Source organism: Puma concolor, chromosome C1 (assembly GCF_028749965.1).
Source record: "Puma concolor isolate L17-30 chromosome C1, mPumCon1.1.hap2, whole genome shotgun sequence".
Lineage (NCBI taxonomy): Eukaryota > Metazoa > Chordata > Mammalia > Carnivora > Felidae > Puma > Puma concolor.
In genome coordinates this window covers 85,460,927-85,480,489 of record NC_141674.1, presented here as the reverse complement: position 1 = coordinate 85,480,489, position 19,563 = coordinate 85,460,927, and the positions used below count along the sequence as shown (strand labels likewise).

Below are 19,563 nucleotides of genomic sequence, written 5' to 3'. Positions count from 1 at the left end.
AATGCCCAGAGGTACTTTTTAGAAAATATAGCGTATATACTAACTAGCCTGAGTTTGATTCCTGGCTCTGCCATTTACTAGCTCTGTGTCCTTGGACAAAGTCCTTAACTCCTCTGTGCCTCAATTACCTCATCTGAAAAATGGGGATAAGAGAATTTCCCTCATAAGATATGAGCATTAAATGTATGTAAACGTTCCTAGGACAGTGCTTGACACATAGTGCTCTGTAAGTATTTGTCTTAAAAAATTAAGTAAATACCACTTAACCTGTTAATCACAGAAAGTAGCACATTAATTCTGATAATGCTTCCATTAGCCTGAAATGTTTTCGAGATTCCCTCTCTGGAATTGTTTTAGACATTTTACAAGCTATGCAAAAAGGCAGTTATTTCCTTATTTATTTATTTTTTTTGACCAGAAGTGACATTATCCTCTATTTTATAAGAGTGGGTTTTAAATCTGCTTTCAAAATTGAAAACTCCCAAAGGATAATAACTTGTTGCCAATGAAGACAACTAAAAGAATTTGAAGCGGGCTCAGAAGGTAATTTAGAAGGAAGTGTTCCAAAAACACTTGGCAGCATTGTTGAAATCAGTGCATGGCTTCCTGATGTGACTCCTTTGAAGATAAAAACTCTTTTTTTTTGATGTATAAGTTCAGGTACATTTGTTGAAGAAAAACAACATGTTGCTCTCCAACTTTATATCATGTTTTTCTTTGTGTGTTAGAAGAATATATGACTTCATCAGTTTCACTTTGTAAATTTCATGAGCAGCTCTTGTGAAAAAAAAAATTAGCTAGGTAACAAGTGTCGGTCTCCAGTATCACTGCTTTGGATCAAATCTGGTCTTTAGGAACAAAAACTCTGACAACCTGTGAGTCAATTCTCCACTGTATCTAGAGGCTGTAGCTGAGCAAAGATTAGTAATGTTTTAAATGTATTATGCCAAACATTTTGGTAAGTATTTTACAGGAACTATTTCATCAAATCCTCATAATAACAAAGATATCGTGACGATTTTTATTTTAGAAGAGGAAATGTAAGTTTTACTAATTAACTTATCCAAGCTCTCAGAACTCATAAGTGGTGGAGCCAGGATTTGAACCCACGCAGTTTGAGTTAGTTCAGCCTCCACACTCTTAGCCAATTCATGACACCATTTTCCTGAATGAGAAATTAGTCCAGCTTCTCACAACTTCCTTCATTGTCCCCTCTATCATGAAGAACTGTGGCCTAGAGGCAGTGCCAGCATAGCCAGCAACAGGAGTGAGGGAGGGAAAGGAGGGAGCCCATTTTTGGTACCCTTTTTAGTGTGGGTGTGTAATCATCCACCTCTCACCACTGGTGGCCCATAGAGAAGAATGTATAAGAGACAGTGACTGCTGAAGCCAGCAAGTCTTCCCCACCCCTGTTGATAGCCAGTTTGGGCTGGTTTCATCTTGGGGTTAGTAATAAGGGAAAGCTGTGGGTAGAGCGAGTCAGGGTGTCTGAAGTGTTTTGGCAACACAAGGCTTACACAGGGTTGCTAAGGAATACCAATGTTTTGTCTCTCAGAGGTAATGTGATGCCTCCCTTATGCCAGTCTAGGTAATTAAGAAGATAAGTTTATAATGTTATAGGCATGGTTCTCTTTTAAGATAGAAGCACTTTTTCCTCATAAGATATTCAACAGCAAGTTATCCTTTTGCAAAATTTCTCGGGGACCTATAGGAATTACTGAAAAATAAGATGGCAATAAGTTAATTTTATTTATTTTTAAAAAAAAATTTTTTTTTTCAACGTTTATTTATTTTTGGGACAGAGAGAGACAGAGCATGAACGGGGGAGGGGCAGAGAGAGAGGGAGACACAGAATCGGAAGCTGGCTCCAGGCTCTGAGCCATCAGCCCAGAGACTGACACGGGGCTCGAACTCACGGACCGTGAGATCGTGACCTGGCTGAAGTCGGACGCTTAACCGACTGCGCCACCCAGGCGCCCCATGCAATAAGTTAATTTTATAAAGGCAAAATAAACTTTAAGTCAACACTAAGTTGTATACCTACCTCTATTGCTAGTGTACTGAAAGTTACCAGAGCCTGCTAATTCCTTCCCATATTATCATGGAACAAATAGGTGTGAAATGCCATCTGCTCCCAAAAATTTTCCCAGTAGCTTGAACGTCTCTATAGACACCTTTTGTTACCTGGCACATCAGATACTTATTAATGTTAACTCTTATGAGTAACTTATATTGATGTTTACTTCTTTAATGTTCAACTAAGGAGGACTTCTGTTTAATGAACAGTTGTGTAGAATTTTAGCTGTCTGACTTAGAATATTTTAGCAGTTGACACCCACAAATTCTAATTCTGTATAAAGCTACCTCTTGATTATTTTGAAAATTTATTTATCTTGTGCAAATAGAAAGCTACTGTGACCATCTATGATTCAATGATATTACCGTATTCACAGTAAGCACGATACTTAGGAGGGTATTTTAGAGATATTATTGATTAACAAGGAGCTAATATTCTAGAAATGCCTGAATCTGTAAAGAAGGCATGATTGATCCTGAGTTATTTATTTTTATTTATTTATTTATTTATTTATTTATTTATTTATTTATTTATATTTTTGAGACAGAGAGAGACAGAACATGAATGGGGGAGGGTCAGAGAGAGGGGGAGACACAGAATCTAAGCAGGCTCTAGGCTCTGAGCTATCAGCACAGAGCCCGACGCAGGGCTCGAACTGCCAGACTATGAGATCATGACCTGAGCCGAAGTTGGATGCTCAATCGACTGAGCCACCCAGGCGCCCCGATCCTGAGTTACTTAATGGTTAATTTATCTAATACTGCAGTACTGATGTACAAATGCTGTGTTTAAGGTGACATTAGAAGTTGTGCAATATTTAAAAATTATTCAGAAGCAGATGCTTTTGTCAAGAAACTTACATTCTCATAAATAAAGAAAATCATTAATTCAAGTAACTATATAGTCTAAGAAATAAAGTGACAGATGTCATTCCTGAGGCATGAGGGAGGTTCTGTGGGAGTTGAGGGGAGACAGGGAGCAGTTGCTTCTAGATAATATGGTTGGGAGAGGCTTTGATGTAGCATTTGAGTAGAGTATGTTGGATAGTTGGTGGGGACGAGGGGAGTGGGGAGGAAAGGCATTCAGGTTAAGGGCTTAATATGAGCAAAGGCCTAGAAGTAGAAAATTGGAACATTATATAGAACAGCAATTCTGGAATCTATGTTGCCATATGAGTTAGTGGGAAATAAAGTAGGGATCGCAGGGTGAGGGTAAGTCCTCAGAAGAAAATTGAATGGCAGGACAAGGGGTTTGGAATTTACTTATGTATTGAGATAAAAAGCAATGGAAGTGTTCAGAGGGAGAGGATTAATAGAGTTAAAACCATGTTTTAAGAAATTTAATATAGCCTAATTGTGTAGTAGATGTTGAAGGAGGAGCACTTGAATGGGGATGGTCATTTAGGCTATGACTCATACATAAGACCAGGAAAGCTTGAGCAAGAGGTAGCAGAAGTTACCTATGAGGCTTTTATGCCGAGGTAGAGCAGGATTGCCAATAGACACAAGAAACTCAGAAGAAGGAAGAAAGAGTTGGGTAGGGAAGATGGTAGATTCACACCAAGTTTGAGGTGTCTTGGGGTGCCTGGGTGGCCCCTGCAGTTAAGTGTCTGATTCTTGATTTTGGCTCACGTCATGATCTCGCAGTTCATGAGATTGAGCCCCATGTTGGGCTCCATGCTTACAGAACGGAGCCTGCTTGGGATTCTCTGTCTCTGCCACTCCCTTTCCCCATCCTACTCATGCATGTGTGTGCTCTGTCAATCTCTCTCTCTCTCTCAAAATAAGTAAAAAAACTTTTAAAAAGTTTGGGGTGTCTTTGGGTCAACCAGGTGGAGTTGTCTGGTGGGCAGTTGAAACATTGGTTGGAGAGAGATGAGGGGTCAGAGCTAAAGATGCGGGAGTTTTGGAAGGAATAGCTGAAGTCAGAAGACTGTCAGGGCATGATGGGAAACATATTTATGAAAAGAGAAGGAGAGCTAAGGCCAGATACTTCATGAAGCACCTACATTTAAGGAAAGAAATCCAGGTGGAATTTTATTTCGGGGTCAATCATATTATTTGTAATAGAAGTTGGTGAATTGGGCCAATTCAATGAGTCAGATGGTTTGAGATACATTCTGCTAGAAGCTGAGTATCTTATAATTTCATGACTAGCTTTATTGACATTTTAATTGCTTAAGGTTTCAAAAGAATCATAATAGAAGCTGCTTATTTGGATTTAACTACTTCCAACAATGCAGAACTTCTTGGTGAGGTGCAAATAATGGTAATCTTGAAAGAAAGGGATGTTGCTAGCACAATATTCCTAGAGAAGAATCCTTAGCATAGTGAGAGGTTTCCTAGATTTGAGTGAAACTATATTTTTTAAATTCTTTAAAAATTCTTAAAAAATTTTTTTGAAAAAGATGCACACATTTCAAGAGGGAGGATAGACCAGGAAGCCTGGGAAATTTACAAGTAGAAACATGGCTACACAATTACAAATGATCTCAGGTAAGAAGAAAAGAGCGTTACTATAAGCAAACCTAAACCAAATAGTTTGATATCACTGTGAACTCTCCATGCGCTCATGAAACCGAGAATGAAGATAAGCAGGTAGCACCTATTTGTAATAGTGTAAATAAGGTGGAAAAAAATCTGAGGTGATGTGAAGGTGAGAAGCATGTGAAAAACATTGAGGGCACAAAAAGCATGGGTGTATAAATAATTATATACATTTAAGTTATGTTCAGAGCAAAAAGCTAAAGTCAGTCATTGGACAACTGCTGAGATACATAGTGTAATAGCAACGTGATGAAAATAGAACCATTCTGTTTCTATTTTGCTTCCATATTTTTGATTAAGGAGAATAATATTAACCCTGGAAAGGATAGAACAAATAAGTTTGAAGGAAAATTGAAGCACAAGAGGAAACAGAGCACCAAGACAGAGCTGCTCAGACTCTGATGGGTTTCACCTCAGGGAGGAGAAAAATTTATAGGCACGACAGAAAAATATTGTCAAGTAATCCTGGAATCTCGAGTGAAGAGGTACCTGAAGACTGCAAATGGCAAGTGCCCCAAGTTTTTGAAGAGGGACAAAAGGCAATTATGAATATTTAAAGACTGGTGAACTTACTGGTTAATCCCTGGCAAAGTTGTAGAATGAATTATTAAACAGTGTTGTATTTAGACAAGCAATGCCTAAGAGATGACATTCGATTACTAAAAACAAAGCATTTAAAGCTAACTTTATTTCTTTTGCTTCATTTTTCAAGATCTGCAGATGATGAAGATTGTGGTGGTTGCAAAAATAGCTAACATTTGCTGATAACTTTATATGTGTCAGGAACTACTTAAAGCACGTAAATGTATCAATTTATTTAATTTTCTTCCAAATTTCTTTGAAGTAGGGACCACATTTATCTGCATTAGGTAGGTGAAGAAATTGAGGAATGAAGACATCTGGATCATGGGAATTCAGTATATCTGTGTTTTAGTGTAGCTTTGGACAAGGTTTCTTACTTTCTTCTTCTTCTTTTTTTTTTTTTTTTTTAACGTTATTTATTTTGAGAGATGAGGGAAAGCAAGCAGGGGAGGGGTAGAGAGAGAGGGAGAGAGAGAATCCCAAGCAGACTTCTGCACTATCAGCACAGAACCCAACTGGGTACTTGATCCTATGAGTGAGATTATGACCTGAGTCGAAATCAAGAGTCAGAAGCTTAACTGACTGAGTCACCCCGGCCCCCTTTTCTTATTTTATTCTTTGGAAAGTTTTGTAAATGCAAACAGAAAAAAATAGACCATTGAAAGTAATTGTCTTAACATTTTTTTAAAACAATGCCTTATAAGAAGAGAGAAAACTAAAAATACACCCAATGAACATAAACATATTGAGATAACTTTCCAAATCAGAATTTTAAGGGTGAGGTAGGGGTGGGCTGGAAGATTTATTGGTAGAAACTGTTCCAGCTGGCTTTAGTGAACAGCTAGTTTTAGGAGTCAATAAAATAAAAGATGACCAAATCAAGATTTCAAAAGATCTTGTCTGTTAGGAATGTTGGACCCAAATTAATGATTAATTTTATTATTAATAAATGTAAACTATGGAACTTTATAGAATATGTTAATTGTAGAAGATTTAAAAAAATCCAGACAACTTTAAAGAAAAATATAAAAAACCCCCATAACTCCCACTGCTTTAGAATGAACTACCATTGACATTTTGGTGCATTTTATTCCATTCTTTCCTCAGTATACTCAAACCACAGATGCACACCCTTACACGAACACGCATGTGCAAACCACACGAGGGGGCCCACACACACAGATTTGTGTTCCACCTTTTGCACCTAATATTGGGTCATGATCATTTCTCATGAAATTAAATTTTATTAATAAAGATATTAAATTTTATTCAGAATATCACAAGTTGCTTAATCATCCTCCTTTTTTTCTGCCCCTTAGGCTTTTTTGAATCTTTTGGTATTATAAGTAGTTGTGTGATGTAGTTCCTTGTACGTAAAATTTGGACCACTTTTCTCTGATTATTTCCTCAAGATAGGTCCCTAAAAATTAGTTACCTAGGGGTATGGATGTTATAAAAATTCTTGATATAGAGGTGCCTGGGTGGCTTATTGAGTTCAAGCCCCACATAGGCTGTCTGCTGTCAGCACAGAGCCTGCTTCTGATGCTCTGTCCCCCTCTCTCTCTGCCCCTCTCCACCTCGCACTTGTGTGCATGCTCTCTCTCCCTCTCTCTCTCTCTCTCTCAAAAATAGACAAACATTGAAAAAATTCTTCATACAAATAGCTAAAAAGACTTCAATATAAAGTTGTTTTAACTTATATTTCTACTAACAGTATCCATCACCTCACCCTTACTACTTTTATGAATATTGCAAGTAAAAGATCCTTTAGCAATTTGAATAGAGCAAATAGCATCTCACTTTGATGTCTTAATGAGATTTCTGAGATTAGTGTGGTCAAATATTATTCATAATTTTCTTGGCCATTTGTATTAATTACTTTTTAAATTGCCTGTTTATGATGTCTACCCATTTTTCTGTGAAACCTATTATTTATTTACTTACCAATGTGTAAAAGCTCTTTGACTTAGGGATAGCAACTTTTGTTTGTCATGTTAGTTGTAAATAATTTTCTTGTTTGTCTTTAAATTTTATTTATGGTGTTTTTAGAAGTACTAAAAGTTTTTGTTCTCTATTGCCTTGATGTATTTGATATCTTTATCATCTGAGGTGTAGTAATTATTTGTCCATATTTTCTTCCAGTTTCCTAAAGATTTTTTAAAAAGCCTCTTTAAAATAGCTGAATTAATTTGGTTAAAATAAATTAGGAAGAACCTATTTTTTTTCTCCAAATTTTTGGCTAACCTGAAGCTTTATCAAAGAATTTCTTTTCTATTGATCTGCTTTTTAAAAATTTATTAATTTCTGGGGCGCCTGGGTGGCGCAGTTGGTTAAGCGTCCGACTTCAGCCAGGTCACGATCTCGCGGTCCGTGAGTTCGAGCCCCGCGTCGGGCTCTGGGCTGATGGCTCAGAGCCTGGAGCCTGTTTCCGATTCTGTGTCTCCCTCTCTCTCTGCCCCTCCCCCGTTCATGCTCTGTCTCTCTCTGTCCCAAAAATAAATAAACGTTGAAAAAAAATTTTTTTAAATAAAAATGTATTAATTTTATCATTTACTGACTTTCATCATTTACTAATTTTTTCATGTACATTAGAGTGTGATTCTAGGTTATCTGCATAGTTTCTTTAATTATTGGTTTTGGTATTAATATTACGTAGTTTAGATAATGTGCTGATGAGGTAAATTAACATTTTATTGGGTAAGTTTTTTTTATTGCTCTTGTCTAAGATGTCTTAATTAGTAGCAGTAGTTTTTTATTCCAGTTGGACTTTGGAGTTATTTTGTTAATTTCCAACAGGAACAAAATTGAAAACCCAACTAATTCCTTATCCCTCTTTACTCCCCATTCAACCAACCAGCCAAACAAACAAAAAACCATATACTCTGATAGAACCTTAAACGTTGCTTCTAATAGTAATTATCATTATCCAGAGATAATTAGAGATCAGTATTGCTATATATGGTTTATATCTGCAAAATATATTATAGCTCATATAAAACTGGAGTTTTTGTACATATTTAGTAATCTGACTTATTTTTCAATATATCATGAACATAATGATGTGCCATATCATTAAAGTCTTCTAAATTGTTTAGAATGGTTGCATATTATTCCATTATATATAATATATACATATATATTATTTTTTATATGTATATACATACATATACATTTATGTACTATATTTACTCAGCTAATTCCTTTAAAAAAATTTTTTTTTCTAATGTTCATTTATTTGTGAGAGACAGAGGGCATGAGTGGGGGAAGGGCAGAGAGAGAGGGAGACACAGAATTCGAAGCCCGACGTGGAGCTTGAGCCAATGAACCGCGAGATCATGACCTGAGCCAAATTCAGATGGTTAACTGACTGAGCCACCCAGGCGCCTCTATTTTCAGCTTTTAACAGTTTTTTTGTTTTTGTAGCTATTAGGAATGGGATATTTCTTGTATTACATTTCTGAGTAATTCTTGTTTTTTAGAAAGCTGTTGATTTTTGTATATTCATTGTATATCTGACTACTGAACTTTTAAGTTAGTACTTATTCTTAACTTTGCAGACACTGAAGCTGAGGACTAGAGGGTTTATTAATTTTCCCAAGTCACATGGTTGGTCTAGTGTTGGAACTGGCATTGAACCTAATTTTCTAGAACTCCAAAAATGATGCTTTTTATACCACTCCTTATCACTTCCAAAATTTGTCAGTAGAAATACAATTCCCCAAACAAGTGATGTCATAGCACTAAGCACTCTGCACAGGTCAGAGTGTTCTGTTCAGCTCTGAACACCAAATTTAAGAGTGACACTGACATTTCAAAGAGTGTCTAGAATGAGCCTGTGATATGAACAATGATTGAAATCAAGAAAATGAAGCCATATGGCTTCAGTGACTGGAGTCATGAGGATTGGATGAGAGTTTAAGGACACTAGATTCTAGCACAGTATGTCACAACTCTTAACACAGAGGGCTCTTCTCGAAAGGTAGAGTGTATTGGGGGAGGTATTGATACACCTGATATTGGAGGTGTTTGAGGAGAAGCTGGGTGAGCATCTTTGGAGCATGGCATAGCGAGGATGAGAATGTGGACATTCTCTGAGTTTTCTTCTGTTAGAATGAGAAATCTCTAGATTTTCTCCTGGTTCTATGCTTCTCTCTGCATCCAGTTCTGAAATACCCTAACTTTTAAGTTATCCATGGGAATTGGATGTGGTTATCACTACTCCTAATGGGGTGAATTAAAAGCACACATTTTCTAAACCTCATTTTATTTAGTAACTTTAGTCTTCTTTCCTAGCCTGGCAACAAATTCTGACAGATCTCTAAATAGAACTCAGTTTGTGGTCTACTCATTTATTCCTTTGTCCTTTCTTGTTTGTTCTAATGAATAGTGACAAAACAAGGATAAACAAAAAACACAAATCAAGCCCCCTTCCCCCTCCCCCCCCCCCAATAATCAAAGGGCAATGGTAAACTTGGTTGTTGTCTTCAGTGAAAAAACATTTTTTCAGCTTGATGGCGTTCATTCATTCATTTACTCATTCACGATGGTTGCTTGTTTTGCTCCAGTTAGTGCTGAGCGCAGTGCTGGGGAGCTGTGTGAGATGCAGTGGTGTCCCTGCCTTAAGAAATCCTGGCTAGAGGGGGGCCTGGGTGGCTTGGTAGGTTAAGCGGCTGACTCTTGATTTCAGCTCAGGTCATGATCTCACAGTTTGGGGTTCGAGCCCCACACTGGGCTCTGTGCTGACAGCTCAGAGCCTGGAGCCTAATTCTGTGTCTCCCTCTCTCTCTGCGCCTCCCCTGCTCATGCTCTGTCTCTCTCTGTCTCTCAAAAATGAATAAACGTTAAAAAATTAAAAAGGGGCGCCTGGGTGGCTTAGGTTAAGTATCCGACTTTGGCTCAGGTCATGATTTTGTGGTTTGTGAGTTCGAGCCCCAGGTCGGGCTCTGTGCTGACAGCTCAGAGCCTGAAACCTGCTTTGGATTCTGTGTCTCCCCCTCTCTCTGCCCCTCGCATGCTCATGCTCTGTCTCTCAATAATAAATAAATGTTAAAAAAATTTAAAAACAAATAAAAAATAATTCCTGGCTGGAGGGAAGAGACTGGTGTAATGGAAGTGGGATGGGGAGAAGGTAACAAAGGCTTAGAGTACAGGATGCTCTGGGAAATGATGCTGTCCCAGCCCTGTTGATCAATTACAAATGCATCTGAAATTGCATCACATTTTTTCTGCCTGTACTCCCGGCGAACTGAGGAAAGCAGAGGAGACTGTCAGGGCTGAAGGACTGCTTAGGGTTAGAAATGTGGTTAAGTGAAAAATGTGGTTAAGTGAAGCAGAACCTCCATAGACTCTTCTCTTTGCTCCCCTTCAAACTCTATTGAGAGGGAACCACAGAGGAAGTTCTAAATGGGGTGAGGTTTGTGGTTTTGATGTTTCTTAGAATTAATTGTGATGCTGTGGTCAAAAACTCTGACAAGCAGAAGAATGGACTCAAGTTGTGCTATTTCACTAATCCCTTAACTCTTCATGGTCTTAGGTTTTCTGCCTACAAAATGGGGATGATGACACCTGCTTTTGCAAATACTCCTAGGATGTTTGGACAAATGAGATATAGATATGAAAGCTTTATTTTTATTTCTTGTAAAGCCTAAGCACCGTGTAAGAATAGGTGCTGTTATTATTGTTACTAATCTTGGAATTCTTTCACTTATGAGATGTCCTCTATGTTCTAGATCTGTGAGTGTAGGTTGATTCTGAGTAACAGTTGTAGCTCATTTTAATATGTTGCATCCCCTCTATCAATCATAGATGCAATTATACTTTGAAAACTTGGTGCTTAGGACAGGAACCAGTTTTGATTTCCATTCAGAGCTTCAGAGAATAACCTGGTTCTATGTCTCTAATGGCTTGACTGAGTCCACTCTGTCACTGGAGTTTTATGAAAAAACAAACAAACAAACAAACAAACAAAAACAAAAACAAACAAACAAAAAAGCAAAAAAACCCCAAACAACCTGTGAAGTACAGATCTTACTTAACCTGTTCCTATGGTGTCTTAGGAAAGTAGACATCCTACAGGGTTCCTGATGAGGGAACTTGTTGAGGCAGTAACTTTTCAGGGACCCTCTTCCCAAAAGGCACCAGTGTCATTGAAAGAAGTGAAAATATTTGGACTTTATTTTAAGAGAAACTAGGTAGTTTGAGACTGGAGATGAGGAAGTAGAAACCCTGTTTGACTTTCAGCCAGAACTATGCTGCACTTGTTTACGGTCTAGTTAGACTTCAGTGCTTACTTAGCCTCTGTTTTTTATTGATCACAGTTTTCTAAAGAAGCAGCTTTTGTTTTTTACCATCCAGTAATATTAAGAAAGTTCTCAGGGATCCTTGTCAGTAGACGTCTTTGCAAGGTAGCATTATCATTCTGTAGCACACTGGAAAAACCTCACCCTGTTATCACAAAGCAGTTTCCTTAATAACTATCAGAGTTATTATACCTCATCACATGCTCTCCTTTGTGGGTGGGCTATTATGTTTGGCAAAGAAATATGGCACAGCACATTTTGTTTGAAGAAACCTTTCCCTTTCTGGAAGAAACATGCAATTTCAGTATGGCACTGTGGAAAATTGTGCAGGGTTTTGTTGTTGTTGTTGTTGTTTGAATATTCTAGCACAGGACTTCTTTATTTAGGAGATTCTTCCATTTCCACGTACCATTGTTAGGTGAATGTCTTTAGATTTTCATGACAGAAGTTCTTCCTGTAACTTTGTTTTAACCATGAGATACTTTGGCACAATGTATTTTAGCCATTATTATTTTAGAAAGTCCTTAGAACTCTAAATAGTTCAGTGATCCCAACACACATGAAGGTATACCTTCAGCAAAGATCCAGGCAGCTTGCTCTCATTTTCACTCTCCCTGACAGAATGAAGAGGGAAAAAAATGTGTATGGCTGGCCCAGGAGGCTGGTTTCTTGGGCAAGTGACCTGTCCAGACATACTTGGCACCATGCTGGGAAGGGCCCAGCACTTCATTTCACACTGTGCTGACACCATCTGGATATTTTGAATGCTTTTTGAACAAGGGTCCCCAGATTTTCACTGTGTACTGGCCCCACAAATTATGTAGCAGGTCCCGCTTTGAGGCCATTAACTGTCTTATTAACTGCTAGAAGGTCCCAGATAATTGACAAAAAGGAAACAAGATGAGGGGCAGTGTCCACTGGCGGGCCACACACACTAGAGAAACAACTAGAACCTGCCAGGACGTGTGTTTGTTATTGTTTTAATATTGGTCTTTGTATTGTGTAGATTTCTGTTTTATGCAAAAAATTTTCTGCCTCCCAAATTCCTATGTTTACAAGTCCAGAAAAAATGCTTTGGGAGTGGAAAGAAATAGGGAGTGGACCTGGGGAAATGTGAGAGCTCCTTATTATTTTGCGTCACGAGCAGCTTTGGCCGGCAAATCTGGCACTGTTGCTCAAATTCCAGTGTCAGGACTTTTCATGGCTCCCTTCCAAATGGAGTCAATCCTAGGCAGGTGCTTGTTGTGATTATTCCTGTTGTCTAAATTTTGACAGAGCTCACCTCCTTCACACCTGTGCTTAAATGTCACCCTCTCCATGAGGCCCATGTGCTAGTACCCCTGCGATCTGCAACTTACTCCTGGTTCCCTTATTTCACTTCCTTTCATTTAAATGCCTAAGGCGTGGCACACAGTAGGTGCTCAATAGCCATTAATTGAATCAAGGAATGAGAGAACGAGCTGATCGCCCACATTCCTAGCAGTTAAAGATAAGCCTTGATGAGGAAAAAAATGTGAGCTTTATTCTTATTCCCTTTCTCCCATTGAGGTCTGTTCTCCAAAAGATTGATTGATTCTAGTTCTCTGAATTCTTCAGGGGTCAGCCCCCAAACAGTGCTATTTTTATGATCTCTAGCCAGTTTAACATCTAGGAGTTTTCCAGTCTGAGTGTCCCCATGTTATTTAGGAACAGAATTTTCTAAGGTCATAGTAGGAATGGAGATAAGATAATGCGTTCCTCGCAGAGGAGGATGTCAAGAGCATATTACTAATCGTAAGGGGATCTTTCTGTTTCTGTGGGGAGTTCACCTGGGTCTTTTCACTGGTTTCACTGTGGGCCAAGTTTCCTTCCAGAGAGGAGCTGTGTGGGGGATAACAGTCAGTCCTTCATCCCACTCTTCCTGAAAATGCTGGAGATATTGGTGTCGTCCATTCCAGCATATTTTTTTAATTTTTACACTTTTTATATTTGAGGGAGAGAGAGAGAGAGAGAGAGAGAGAGAGAGAGAGAGAGAGAGGAAGGATCCCAAGAGGAGCCTGAGTGGGGCTCAATTCTATGACCCTGAGATCTGGGATCATGACCTGAGTGGAAATCAAGAGTCAGATGCTCAACCGACTAAGCCACCCAGGTGCCCCCATCCCAGCAATATTAAAAGTGAATTTCAAATTACTAGTCTATTTCAATAGCTCTATGTATGAAAATCAGCTAGTTGTTAAAATATGTACTAACTTGAAAAGAGCCTCAAGAGACTTATCAATCAAAGTAATACCTAATCAATTTGAAGTAGTCCTATTTTTGAGTTGTAGCTGAAAACTGAACTCTTTGGCTAAGAGATACTTCTACCATTAATTCAGTAAAGGAAGAGTTGGTACATGGAGAAAGTAATGAAGGAAAAATGTGACAGTGTGCAAAATAGAATCCATATTTGGTATACCTGAACTGATATACTGTCCTTTAACAATCGTTTCTGTGTACTTTCATCATTTTTTCTTTATTCTCTAAGTCTTTGAGAAGACTTCTGACAATCTAAATTCAGTATACTGATGTGAGAAATGAATGGCACTATTACAGTAAATGAGTTTTCAGTCTGAGAGCCTACATGCCACATTCCATCTATCTACTGTGTTTAATCTGGTTTTTTTTTAGAGAAACAAGAAGACTGGCCCTTGGTTCTGTCAAGTTATAGGCATATAAATTTGTTTTTTCAACTCCCTATAGTAGAAATAATGACTTCTTAGACACCCCAAACCAGGTGGAATAAATAAAACAGTAAAGATCATCTCATTTCACAGCCAGGAAATGGAGGAAAAAATTTTAATATAAAAATCAAATAGATCAGAGAGTGTAAAAAAGTTTTTTGAGGGGTGCCTGGGTGGCTCTGTTGGTTAAACATCCTACATGGGCTCAGGTCATGATCTCGTGGTTCATGGGTTCAAGCCCTGCTTCAGGATCTGTGCTAACAGTTGGGACCCTGGAACCTGCTTCAGATTCCGTGTCTCCCTCTCTCTCTGCCCCTCCCCTGCTCTCTCTCTCTCTCTCTCAAAAATAGACAAACGTTAAAAAAATGTAATAAAAAGTTTTTTTTCTTTTCTAACAAAGTCTGTGAGTTGCTGTGCTTGCATACCCTGGAATAGTCTTATGATTTTGTTCCTGAAGTATGCAAACATTGTTTCAGTGTAAGGAAATAGGAGGAAAACAGTTAAAATGAGAAGACTGTGTTTGAGCTTCAGTTTAGGTCAGAGATTTGGAAGGTTTTAAGTACTTCCAAAAGTGGAACAGCCCCAGCAAATTCTCTGGATGCTGTATGTTTTCATTTTCCTGGAGGATGGGGAAGCTCTGAGGTGGCTTCCTGGTAAGGCAAGGGTGGATCAAGCTGGCATCTTCCAGGGCTTCTAGGAGGCAGATGAGTGGATGTGTTGTTTCCATGGACACACCACTGCTCCATTTTCCCCTCTAGGTTGTGACAAATGTGACTGGGTTTAGCCTGGTAAGGTGGAGGCTAGTGTGAATTTATTCCCATGAACTGTTTTTTCCCATTCTCCCCCCTACAACTTCATGTAAACAAATTACTTCCAAGGTAGAATTACTTTGTGATCTTGGGGCACCTGGGTGGCTCCGTCAGTTAAGCATCTGACTCTTGTTTTTGGCTCAGGTCATGATCTCTCAGTTTGTAGGTTTGAGCCCTGCATTGTGCTCTGCACTGATGGTGCAGGGGATTCTCTCTATCCCCCTCTTTCTGCCCTTCCCCAGCTCTTGTACTCTGTCTCTGTCTCTCAAAATAAAGAAATAAGAAGAAAGAATTACTTTGTAATCTTACTTTGGAGATTTGCTTAATTCCTTATAATGGGATATGTTCAGGCCAAATGGAGTAATTAAAAAGTAGGAGTGTGTGTGTATGTTTTAATCATCAGAAAAAGGACACACCAATACATTCAGGAACTACTTACTCTCTTGTCTGCTTGTAAGGCATTATGCCTCTATTTGCATTCGGAGCCCTCAGTGAAAATTCCTAGTCTTCCTGAATAATTGTGTGCAGTCGTATCTTTAGAACATGTACTGCTTCAGTGGGTGTTATAAGGGGCACTGGAGGTAATAAGGGCTGAAAGAAGGGTGTGCTACAATTCAAAAAAGGAAAATACACAAGGGGCTACTTGTGTATTTCATTGGCTACATGATATAGTTTAGTAAATTAGGAGGTAGAAGCAAAGGCTGAGCCTGTGCCCACACAACTCACACAGTGTAATAAAGTAACCTTTAGACAACAGCTGTAATACACAAAGCCCATGCCAAAAACAACAGAACAGGGCCCAGTTCCTGTCCCTTAAAGCCTGACAGCTGAAATAGTGGCTGAGCTTAACGACAAAAAAAAAAAAAAAAAAAAAAAAAAGAACAAAACAAAACAAACAATGATCCAAACCAAAGTTTTCTGACGAAAGGAAAGTGTACTAATTAGAAGTTAGACATTTCAAAAGCATCGTCTTATGGAAGAGTGCCAGCCTTATTGGTGGACTTCTGGACTTCTGGTTCCTTACTATTGGCTGAGAAAATGTTTCAACGTATTGAATCCTTTCTGGGTGGAACTGAGACATTGTATCCATTTAATAAAAATTCTAAATTTGGGTTAACATTATTATTTATGCTATGGGAATTGGAAGAGCAAAGAATAATATCCTCCCACCTACCTTGATTTTGCATCGATTTTTTAAAAGTACTCATTTCTTCCTGACAGCTAACTTCAGTGGCAGAAAATGCTGAGAAATTGGAATGTGGATTTCCAAGTTGTTAAAAAATTCTGTCACAAATTATAGCTAATCATAAATGACTGTGCCACAGATTTACAGGTTACTGCCAAATACAGGATCTTATAAAATTAAAAAAAAAAAAAGCTGGGTCATTTAAGGAAAGTAGTTTATTTCTTGCTTTGATTCTTTCCCAGAACAGACATAAGAAATGCACTATTTTCCTTCCCGGTATTAACAAGATATTTTCCAAATCCATTGCCTTGCATACAACTGCATTCCTTCAGGAGCTTGTTCAGTTTGTGACTCTGCTGAAAACTGATATCAAAGAATTAACCTGATACATGCTTTTACCTACTTTTCTCTTGTTTAATGCTTAGTTTAAGTACAGCGACATTCGTTTTCATTCTGTAAGACTTTTCTGGAACATACTACCACACTACAAATAAAAAGTTTTAAGTCGTTTGTTTTATTTCTTTCTCTCTTCCCCTTTCAAAAGAGTTTAATTTTTTTGGTGTATTAACCATTTAAAAAAGTTTCTAAGTTGGGGATCTGCTTTTTGATCTAATGTCTGGCAAACACCAACTGAGAGAAAACCTGTATTTTTAAGGCACATAGAAGGTGAATGTCAGTGAACCGAACTGCCTTCATAGCTTCTGACTGCTGCTAAACACATAGGCACGGTTTTTGCGACAATAAAGAACATTGCCCTGCACTCAGGTTCCGAAACCCAAGAATTATAGAGGGTCACGAGGGTTAAGAGAGCGACAGATGCATGTCCATGAAGGATGACAGTTCTGTTTTTCCACTTACAGAGGCTCAGCGGCAGGGGCACTAGCAATGTGTCTGCTGTTCCCCTAAGCAACCACCTCCGTGAGTTATAACTGTACGCAGACTTACTGTGATGGCCTGAAGTCTTTCCTTCACCAGCTCAGCTTCTTCCATTCTAGAAGTCAAGGGCAGGCAGACGGCGCAGGAAGTCCAAAGCTACCATAAAGCAGGAGCCTCCTTGGGGAGAGGAGAGGGGTGACAGAGGAGAAGCTCTTTGCACCAGTGGAGGAAGGCAGAAATCCCCGGCTCGGCAGGAGCGTCTCTGAGCAGATGTACAGATCAGGCCAGACAGACACATGTAATGAGAGTGTGCCGGGAAGGCAGACCCTGAGGCTGCTGGCGAGAGCTGACTGACAAGTTTGAACGGCAGCCGCACCAGCCCTTTTCCTTCAGGAGCTGCCAGCTCTTTGTTGTAATGTGCACAGTTAGCAAGTCACATTTTCTTATTAACTGTTCCTTACCCAACTCGTTATTTTCCAGGAGTGGCACAGGAAGGCCCATGAGCTGAGTGTTTAATCAGCCTCTGCTCTAGCAACACACAGCCATCTCTGTCTGTGTGGGTCTGTGTGTGTTTGTACAGAGTTTACCTGCACCCTCCTCCAGAGTTTACAAAGACAGAGCCTCACCTTCACTTGCCTAGGCCACTTGCTTGCCTTTCTTCCTCTGATTGGCTTCAGATAATAATAATAAATTCTGCAGTCATTTTAGAACTTAATATACTGGTAAACTGACATCACATCATCCTTCCTTCTCCCTCCTTCTCCTGCTTTAGCAAACTTTGGAATCTTTAGGTCATGGAGAAATCAAAGGTGTTAACGGGACTCTTGGCCCACCAGCAGTGTTTAGTGAGATTTGAACGTCAAGTACTGCCCTTGGTTATTTCTTGTCATGGATTTCCATGGGATGCTGTTCTTTCTTGGACCTTATTCAGAAATGACACTCTCGGCTTTCAGGAAGGTGCCCATTTTGACCTCACCAGTTGTGCAAGAGAAAGGAGGGAGCCCTTGAAAGTGTGACCAGACATTCTGTAACTCATGCAGTCCGAAAAAATCGTGTGGGTGTTCCCTTGCCCTTTAGAAAAAGAACGTCAAGTCCAGTGAAACTCTTAGCAGAGGCTGGAAGCTTTACAATTGACTTTGTTCTCTTTCCCCTGTGATTCCTGTGATTAAATTTTGATGTAGTAAACCCTAATTATCATCTACCTCATTGTTACGTGTTTGGATGCTATCAAGTACCTTCATATCAACATTCAGCTGAACAGGTTAAAAAGACTAGCCAAATAGTGAACATATGGTTTAATGTCCTTTGTGTTGTTGATTGTAATAATAATAGCTAATATTTATTGAGTACTGTCTATAGACAAATGCTTCACATACTGTATGTCTTACAAGGTGCTGGAAGATAGATGCTATTATCTCCATTTTAAAAATGAGGAAACTGAGGCTCAGAGATGTAATTTGTCATAGCTATGAATGGAAAAACCAGAATGGGCTGGCTGACTTTATAATACCCGTTCACCAGAGCCTACCCAAGGAAGCAGGGCAAGGTGAGACACAGGCTGAAAGTTATATCAGTCTTTATGAGAAAGACTTGGAGCTCCATCCATCCTCCTCCTCCCTCTGGCTCCCAGAACACTTACAGCTGGATACAGACCCGTTCGGCAGATTTCCGTGGGAAGCTCTGGAGTAACTTAGTGGCCCTAGAGAGAAAATACTTTTCCATATTGTCATTTGGAGCTACCCAGCCACAGAGCCCTAGGTGAAACCCACCAATTTCAAGAGTCTGAAATCATACTCGAGAATAGTTTGTCCTTGTTTATACATACTCAAGTGAGACATTTTGGAAAGCTAGAGAATTGGAAAATTGATTAGGCATGGGCCAACTTTGGTTACTATTTGATGGATATTCAAGTTAAAAAAAGTCAAACCTTCAAACCTTTTGTTTTTGTTTATATGTCGGTCCTTGCTGAAATTAAATCCAAGAGAACAGTAGTGATAAATATCTCAGTCAAAATTGCATGTTTGCTGCCCAGAACGGATGGGCAGTCATCCAATTATTAGTCTGGATCTTTTCCTAAAAACAATTTACCGCTCAAATCTCATTTCTGCTCTGGGAGAGCCCAAAGGTTTTCTAGTGTAGGGAAGGATTTGATAAAATAAGACCAAGGAATTTAGGAGGGAGCAGAGTTGTGACAATTGATTTCTATCGTGATGTGTTTATTCATTTACTTAGCTGATAATTGCTAATATTTTTAGAGCATTTGCTATTCATTAATTCTGTACATATTTATTGAGCACCTATGATGTGTCAGGCACTGTGCTAGGTGTTTGGGATACAAGGATGAGCAAAATTTCAGCTCTCTGGAACTTCTATTCTGGTAGGCAATGAAAGATAATAAGAATAGGTGAGAAGGTGATTACGTTAGTTGGATTCCTTGAGAAACAATTGGCAAGATGGGTTAAAAGTAATGGATTTTATTAGGAGAATGG

At 38.9% G+C, this 19,563-nt stretch overlaps 1 protein-coding gene across 1 annotated transcript in view; it reads right to left on the bottom strand.

The window, feature by feature from the left end:
* The window catches only part of PALMD (palmdelphin), a 49,787-nt gene extending 32,161 nt beyond the window's left edge, over positions 1 to 17,626 (bottom strand). The window contains exon 1 of the mRNA XM_025927536.2: positions 17,144 to 17,626. Within this exon, the coding sequence (XP_025783321.1) occupies positions 17,144 to 17,188 (45 nt within the window). The 5' untranslated portion in view covers positions 17,189 to 17,626. The remainder of the gene's footprint in view (positions 1 to 17,143) is intronic.
* Positions 17,627 to 19,563: the final 1,937 nt, after the last annotated feature.